The sequence below is a fragment of the Mus pahari genome, chromosome 10 (genome assembly GCF_900095145.1).
Source record: "Mus pahari chromosome 10, PAHARI_EIJ_v1.1, whole genome shotgun sequence".
NCBI lineage: Eukaryota > Metazoa > Chordata > Mammalia > Rodentia > Muridae > Mus > Mus pahari.
The window spans coordinates 54,496,107-54,504,485 of NC_034599.1; the positions used below are offsets into that span (position 1 = coordinate 54,496,107).

The 8,379-nt window shown below is 50.2% G+C and overlaps 1 protein-coding gene across 4 annotated transcripts in view; it reads left to right on the forward strand.

The window, feature by feature from the left end:
• Nucleotides 1-8,112, forward strand: part of Celf6 (CUGBP Elav-like family member 6) — a 28,017-nt gene extending 19,905 nt beyond the window's left edge. For 2 of the 4 annotated variants that reach the window (XM_029543173.1, XM_029543175.1), the window contains 9 exons: nucleotides 3,288-3,416; nucleotides 3,508-3,587; nucleotides 3,693-3,836; nucleotides 3,933-4,065; nucleotides 4,146-4,295; nucleotides 4,839-4,919; nucleotides 4,999-5,142; nucleotides 5,653-5,808; nucleotides 6,486-8,112. In XM_029543173.1, the coding sequence (XP_029399033.1) occupies nucleotides 3,288-3,416; nucleotides 3,508-3,587; nucleotides 3,693-3,836; nucleotides 3,933-4,065; nucleotides 4,146-4,295; nucleotides 4,839-4,919; nucleotides 4,999-5,142; nucleotides 5,653-5,780 (989 nt within the window). In that variant the 3' untranslated portion in view covers nucleotides 5,781-5,808; nucleotides 6,486-8,112. The remainder of the gene's footprint in view (nucleotides 1-3,287; nucleotides 3,417-3,507; nucleotides 3,588-3,692; nucleotides 3,837-3,932; nucleotides 4,066-4,145; nucleotides 4,296-4,838; nucleotides 4,920-4,998; nucleotides 5,143-5,652; nucleotides 5,809-6,485) is intronic. The other 2 variants (XM_029543174.1, XM_029543176.1) reach the window with 1 other exon arrangement.
• Nucleotides 8,113-8,379: the final 267 nt, after the last annotated feature.

Below are 8,379 nucleotides of genomic sequence, written 5' to 3' on the forward strand. Positions count from 1 at the left end.
TTCTTCTTCTTCTTCTTCTTCTTCTTCTTCTTCTTCTTCTTCTTCCTCTTCCTCCTCTTCCTCCTCCTCTTCCTCTTCTTCCTTCTTCTTCCTCCCCCTCTTAGCACTTGCTGTCATGGAATTCACTCTGTAGACTAGGCTGGCCTTGAACTCAGAGAGCCTGACCATCCTGGATATGGTCAGGGTCACCTGCTTGAGTGTTGGGATTAAAGGCCACCGGGGAGAGAGGTTTTACTGCAGCAACTTCCCCAAGCAGGACTTTCTGGGGTTGTCTTTGGACTGAAAGATAGGCTAAATGTTTTCAGAATGGTTTTGGTGATTGGTACTCAAAGGTTTCAACATTTTTCATGATCATGACATCCCACCGATGTGGAAGTAGTATGTTAAAGGCCCTAAGTGGCAGAAATGTGTACATATCAGGCAAAGCCTTTTTTTTTTTTTTTTTTTTGTCAGAAAACAGATTAGACTGATTCTGGGCTCTCAAATCCATCCTTTTCTACATCAGAAATCCTGACCTATATGACCAAATACACAAAGTAACTTCATAGAGATGGGTATGTGATAGCATAAGTCACTTGCTTGGAGCCTACAGAAACCAGAGAATGATATTAAACCCCCTGGAACTGCAATTACAGAGAGTTGTGAACCACGATGTGGATGCTGGGAATCAAACCTGGGTCTTCTGGAAGAGTAGTAAACGCCCTTACCCAATTAGTGATCTCTCCAGCCTCTGGGATACTTTTATTTCGATTATCTTAAGTACTGTGACTGAACTCCAGGGCATTGTTATGTTCTACCACTTCGTCATCTCACCATTTCTGAATTGCCTATAGTTGATGGTCACTGTTACGCTGTTCATTATCCTGTGAAACACTAACTTCTTGGGAAGTAGCAAAAAAATGTTCCAGAATTCAAGTGATACCTTGGAAACAGGTAAAATATCTAGCTCATAATGAATTCTGTACATCCCAGTAGTCCAGAGCCGTCAGCTCAATGCTCTGGTGGAAATTAAGAAATCAAGAGGTTCTTACTAGGATGAGGGTGGGGATCGGAATCAGAGGTGAAAGCTAGACTAATGCCACCTTTGTCCCCCACGTACACCGTGGACAGAAAAGGGTTTCTGGAAGGCCATGTGCACACAAACCTCTACTCTGCTAAAGGTTTCATCTTAGCTTGTGCTCTCTTCTCACATAGGGCTGCCTGGATTCTGGTCCAGGAGCATGACATGTCACAGATCCTACCAGTGACATGCTCTGATACAAACCATGCTCCCCCTTAGCTCGGCAGAGCCCCCAGGATCTTCTCCAGTCATGTCCGGGCCCTTTGCAGACGTTGGCACATTTTCATTTCAGAGCTCAGAGCATTGCACAGACTTCTTACCGTTTGATGTCGGACATTTCTCCGACCACATGAAACCTGTTCTTCAATGTTAGGGCAAACCCATTAATTTCATATTTATGCAAGACTAGTCCACACAGATACCATCTTCCAACTCCTTCCGTTCCCAGGAGGTGGAGCCCCATCTTTGGTGTTCCTGTCTCCTAGCCACCTGCTTAGCACCCTTGTTCCTTCCTGCCTTCTTGACACTTCTTTCCTTCATCTGGCACTCTCCTTTATTTTTTCGATGGTTTCAAGGGGCTTTCCTTGGACCACACAAGAAAGATTTCAGCTCCCTTCTCTGACTTTAATCCGAGCATTTCTGCTTTTTTCTTACATCATTACCTTCACCCTAATATTTTATTTGTTTGTTTGCTTATTTGTTTATTGTGTGTTTGCGCACACACATGCCACAGCGGTGTATGTGGTGTTCAGAGGCAACTTGTGGGAGTCAGTAATCTCCTTTCACTATGTGGGTTCACCAGGCTTTGTAGCAAAGGGTTTTACCCCCTGAGCCAGTTCATCAGCCATTGTCTTGATATTTTTGCTGACACAATTATCTTTTGCCACTTTTTAAAGAGGTTGGGAAGCCAGTGGTCTGTTCCATGGGCTCAATTCTCCCACTAATGCCTGTGGAAGCAAAAACACCTGCTGGACTGAACTCTTACTCCGAGCGTGAGAGACAGTAAAGAGTTTGAGGAGTGGGGTTTTCCTGAACACTGAAGTCTGATTCCCAACTAAGCCTTCTCCCAACATGCACCTCACCTCACCGTACACTGGCAAGCCCCACCCCTAGTTTAGAGGCTTACTTTAGTACAGAAAGAAGCCAGATCCTAACAGTAGGTCCACTGGTTAATTAATACTCCTCAATCCCAGCTTTCAGATATTGCTTGCAGAGGTCTGACTTGAAAGATATACAGCTAATCCCCAGTTCAAATCCAAGCCCCTCTTAACTCTGCTTCTGACACACAGGCTCAGTTTACAATCCCGTCCCTTTCTCTGTCACTCCCACAGGCAATGTGGGTGAATGGAGAGATCACTTGCTCTCAGCTGATTGTCTAGGTCTACAGATGGAACGTGTTCTTCCAAAGCATATACAACAGAGGAGAAACGTAACCTGGGAGAACATGCCAAAGAGCAGGTTACAGGGCTCAGAGAGGGCCCTGGAAGCTAGGCAAGGAGATGAAAAGGGGGTAAATCTGGGGATGAGGAAAGGGGCTCAGGGGCTCAACAGGCACGTTGGAAAAAAATGCTCATGTCAGAAAAGCAAACTTCCTCTGCAGTTCTTTGATTAGGTTTGATGCCTGGGGATGGGGTGGGGTAAGGATCCACCACTCCAGAGCTAAGTGTCTCTTAAGGCTAAGACAGTACACTAGGAGAGCTGTTTTCCTAGCTGGGTTTGTTTATTTTGCTTTGTTTGTTTGACAGAGCTCTCCTTAATTTGAGCAAGAAAGGGCACTGATTTGGCCATTGTCATGAAGCTGACCAATGAGGCCATAGTCAAGTGTCCCGCCCTCCAGCATGCTGAAAGAGTCTCCAGTAGCATTGCCCAACTCTTAACAAGAAGAAAGGTCCAAATAGAACATGATATGTAGAGGCTCTGCTCCCCACCCCCACCCCTGAAACTTTCAAGACTGTATCCCTCCCCACAAGAGCAGCAATGATTGTCTGAGAGCTTCTTCAGGGCCCAGGTATTATGATGGAAATTTCAGCTGAGTTTCTTCCCTGAGATCTGCCTGTAGGTCACTCTGCCTCTCAAAGAGAACCAGCTTTAGGGTCCTATGGCCTTCTCACTCCCTAAATGTCTTCCCAGAACTAGACTGGTTAACCACCTTCCCAAGCTCCTCAGGCGACTCTGGGGAGTCTAAGAACACTTAGGGTCCCCAGGTGATTCCTGGCTTTGTCCCCAGAGGACCGGAAGCTGTTTGTGGGGATGTTGGGCAAGCAACAGGGTGAGGAGGATGTCAGACGGCTGTTCCAGCCCTTCGGCCATATCGAGGAGTGCACTGTCCTGCGGAGTCCGGACGGTACCAGTAAAGGTGACCTGAATTGCCCCTGGGATTTCCTGATGACCCTTTCTTAGCTCTGACTCCCGCAGCTGAGTCATTCCATCCTTCTCTCCTGCACCAGGCTGTGCCTTTGTGAAATTCGGGAGTCAAGGGGAAGCCCAAGCTGCCATCCAGGGACTACATGGCAGCCGGACAATGACGGTGAGAGCTGGGGATCTGGGCTAAGGGTGAGGCCACAGGCTCTCAGTGTCCCAGGGCAAGGGGACTCTGAACACAGTCAGGTCACCACACCCTTCTTCTACCCAGGGCGCCTCCTCCAGCCTGGTGGTTAAGCTGGCAGACACCGACCGGGAGCGCGCACTGCGAAGGATGCAGCAAATGGCTGGCCAGCTGGGTGCTTTCCACCCAGCACCGCTGCCACTCGGGGCCTGTGGCGCCTATACCACTGCGGTAGGTAGCTGGCCAGGGTGGACGGGGGATGCGGGTGGGAAGGTAGGACCCAATGGCAGTTGCTAGCCTCTGAGGCCTCTACCTTCCTTCCTCAAGATCCTACAGCACCAGGCAGCTTTGCTGGCCGCAGCGCAGGGTCCCGGGTTAGGCCAGGTGGCGGCGGTGGCCGCCCAGATGCAGCACGTGGCGGCCTTCAGCTTGGTGGCTGCACCGCTGTTACCTGCGTCAGGTAAGAGACCCAAGAGACTAGAACCATGGTTGGGATAGCTAATAAAATGCCACTCCTGATTCTCTTACCTCCACCTACAGCCAATACATCCCCTGGTGGCAATGGCCCTGGTGCACTCCCTGGCCTTCCAGCACCCATGGGAGTCAATGGATTCGGCTCCTTGACCCCCCAGAGCAACGGACAGCCAGGCTCCGACTCGCTCTATAACAACGGGGTTTCCCCTTACCCAGGTGGGTCACCATACCCACTGACCCAACCCACCTGGAAACAGAGTGGGAAGAGACGCTTTCCAGACGAGGACGTGCTTGGGGGGAAAGGATTCCAAATTCCCAGCTGCCTTTCTTAGTGGTCCTCCACCTCCCACACTCCCACTCAGGGTCTCTCCCCTGGTCCCTGTCCATCTGCCTTCATCGTGGGCCTTGGGTCCCCTCTCTCTCCAGCCCAGAGCCCCGGTGTGGCTGACCCCCTGCAGCAGGCCTACGCTGGGATACATCACTATGCAGGTTTCATTTGGCACTGCCCGGCCCGGGAGCGTGGGTGTTGGGTATTAAAGGGCCTCTAAGAGAAGTAGGGAGATTTGAGGGAGGGTTAGGCTCTATTCCAAGGAGTCAACCCTTCCATCCTACTCAGCCCCAGCTCCAGCCCCAGCAACCAGTCTTGGGACAAAGGTTATGGTGAACCGGGTTGAATCTGTCAGAGCTGGCCAGGCAGATGGGGATCTGTTGGGGAAATGGCTCCTGGGGGTCACTGCCTACTCCCACCTCTGTCTCCAGCAGCCTATCCCTCGGCCTATGCCCCAGCGAGCACAGCCTTTTCCCAGCAGCCTTCAGCTCTGCCTCAGCAACAGCGAGAAGGTGAGGGACTGAAAGCTGGGGATGAGGGTTATTTGGAGGGGTAGCCCTCTCCTGAACAAGCCTGCTACTGTTCCCACAGGCCCCGAAGGCTGTAACCTCTTCATCTATCACCTGCCTCAGGAGTTTGGGGATGCAGAACTCATACAGACATTCCTGCCCTTCGGAGCTGTTGTCTCTGCCAAAGTCTTTGTGGATCGTGCCACCAATCAGAGCAAGTGTTTTGGTGAGCTGATCCATCCCTGTGCCTCAGGATTCCCTAGGGACTATACATAAGGCTTCCAGAGACTGAAGGTTATGGGACAAAGTATGGGCAAAGCAAGCCGTATTTCAGATCACCGGAGAATCTTGGGTAACTAGAATGTGAGAGATCAGGAAGGTTTCAGCTTTTGGAGTTTATCCGGAGGTGGAGTCTGGGTTTGGAATCGAGAGATGCCTCCAGCCCCCAGCTGTAGTTCTGAGACCAGAATAGGAGGAGTGGAGCAAAGAAAGCAGTGGACCCAAACCAGGGAATTAGTCTGACCAACTCACCATCCCTTCCCCACACCAGACTTCCTTCCCACCTTTCCGGGAATCACACCTTTAGGAATGATTTGCCTCTGTTAAGCTATGCACACATACATGTTCACATATTTAAGCAATGAGAAGTTACACATGCGATGGCCCCAGGCTGGAGACTAGAAAGAGAGTCTGGCAAGCTGGATTCCCAGGTAACCTGTTTGCCCACACCCTCCAGGGTTTGTTAGTTTTGACAATCCAACCAGTGCCCAGACCGCCATCCAGGCCATGAATGGCTTTCAAATCGGCATGAAGAGGCTCAAGGTCCAGCTAAAGAGACCTAAGGATGCCAACAGGCCTTACTGATCTGAGCTCACTGACCAGTCACAGACAGGTGAGTTCTTGATGGATGTCAGGCCAATGGGTCCCAGGTCACAAGACCCTGACAGCTTTATGACACTGGGGTACTGCCCTCTGAGAAATCCAGGAATAAAGAGAAGAGCCAGGGTCAAGGGTCACAGAGACTGAGATTCTTTCAACCCAGAGTCTAAGATGAGTTAGATAACCCTGATGTTTCCACAGTCTTGGAGAGACGATTCCTAGGAAAATTTAGCCCGCTCTAGTCTAGCAAAGGCTGCAGTTTGAATGAAGAAAAGAGCTAGTGAGGAGATGAAGAGAGAGAAGCAGGGTCCTCAAGAGCTAGACCTACAGTGCTTAGTGGGCAACAGGCTTTGAGGTGACAAGGCCCAGGTCCTGCAACCTGGAGAGATGTGCTGTCCTTGCAGGCCCTCTCTGCCTCAGCTCACTCAAGCTGCTCCAGAACCTCTCTGCAGGGCATTGGCAACAGTGATCTGCCTAGAATCTAGGCAAGGTCTGGCCAGGATGCTGCTCAGAAGGGAAGGCCTGACAGCAGAGATATGAGTGTGTGGGGGTGGGGTAAGTCAGAGGGGGGAGAGATGGGGTGAATGGGAGGGATGAGGGGGTGGGGGATGGAGCTGCTCTTGTCTTACCCTCTAAGGTGACATTTCTCTTCTCTCTCCCGTCTCCTTATGAATTAATACCCAACAACAGAAACTGAAGAATGAAGAAAGGAAACAGAAAAGCACAGAAATGCTGGAGAGGCCCTTCCGGAAGGAGTGGCGGCAGATGGAGGTGGATCGGACCCAGGGCTGGCGCCTGGGGCTCAGGCCACTCATCATGTGGGTTGTTCCATGGAGTGATCAGGCTGGCAGGGCAACCAGTGCTGGCTGAGGATCGACTGCTCTAAGGGAACCAGCAGAGGGCCTTGGGGGTGCCAAGGGCTTCTCAGCAAGGGAAGCCCAGACTTACTTTGTTCAAAATCATATCATTCCTTAGTGTTTAGGGACCAAAGGACTATTGCTTTTTTTTTAAGAATATATATATATCTATATAAATTAAAACAAAGAAAAAAAAGGAGACAAAAAAAAGACAGTATAGAGTCTCATAAAAGCTGCCTTTAAATATCCCCAGGAGACAGGGTGAAGGAGACCCTTGATAGCCCCAGCCCAGGCAGAGGAGGCTGTGGAAAGATTGTCTCCTTCTTAAGCGACTCCCTTACCCCACCCTTTAAGAATATGATAAAGGATGTGAAGTCTAGGCTCATATTCAAGCAACAAGAGGGTTGTGGGAGCAGTGAACCCACAGTCCCCAAATGCAGATAGTATCCCTGGAGAGCCTCAGGAGAAGCTCAGGCCTGCTCTGGTCTTTGCTACCCCAGGAGGCCCTCAGCCACCAGAAGTGGGAATCTGCCTTTCCTTCCTGACCCCCTTTCCTGTGGAGCCACAGCCTCCCCACGTAGGAAGAGAGAGGGAACCTTTACTGTCCCAGTCCAGGTAGACCAAGGCCTCGCCTTTGGCTGAGCTGAGACACCTCCTGTTTCCCCTCCCCTTGCGACTACCCCAGTGTCCCCTTGCTCCAGGCCACCTTCTGTCTCTTAGTCTAAGTTTGCCCACTTGTAAAGTAAACTTGAGGTATATGTAGAGGGCTGTGACAACAGACGTGGAAGGCTTGTTGCTGTAAATACTGCCACTGAGAAGGGGATCATTTTCACTATGTAGAAGCTTCAGAATTAGAGGTCCCTCTTTACCCAGGACCTGGGAGGGAAGTAGATGTTTTGCCAAAATACTAATTCATTCCTTTAAAAAGTCCATCTTTCCTATGCAAGTGTGTCTCACATGTGCTTACCCACGGTGCTTTTAGATGGTGAGCAGTGTTCAGCTTAGAAGTGGTGTGTGCTCTGTCTGTCCGTCCTTGTCTGTATGTTGTGTACAGTGGGTGCCATATAAAGCTGGTCAATGGTGGTGCTTCCTGCCTGCTTCTGTGAGATGGGCAAACCCTACCTGCTTCTGTGAGATGGGCAGATCCTGCCTGCTTCTGTAAGATGGGCACACCACAACTCACCTTGCCTCCGTCAGCCTTTCCCGGGCCTCTGGGACCTTGAATACCTTTTTTCCCTGTGGGAATAATTTATATTCCCATCCTAAAGTCATGGATCTACCTAGTGTGAGGCCCCACAGAGTGGGAGATACTCTGGTCTGACACTGGAGACCTGTCATCTGATATCACTGGAACAGTGAAAGATGGGGGTGGGGTGGGGAAGAAAGGATAATTCTTTCCAGGCCCTTTCTAAGAAAATGTGTTCTTGCCTGTCCCTTGTCTTTGACTAGTTTTTGGAAATAATGAGAGTGAAAACTAGATTTGTCAGTAACATTACCAGGCTTGGTGTGGTTTATATCCACAAATAATTGCCATCTGGGAGAGGAACTGGTTTTGAGGCACATACAACCAGCTCGTGCTCACCCTCAGATGGAGTGCCTCAGGTACAGGTGGAGATATGCAACATCTGCCCACTCAAACAAACAGAGACTCAGGAGCCTGGAGACAGGCTCAGTCAGTATGTGTTTACCCTGCAAGCACAAGGACCCTGAGCTCAGTTCCTCAGAAC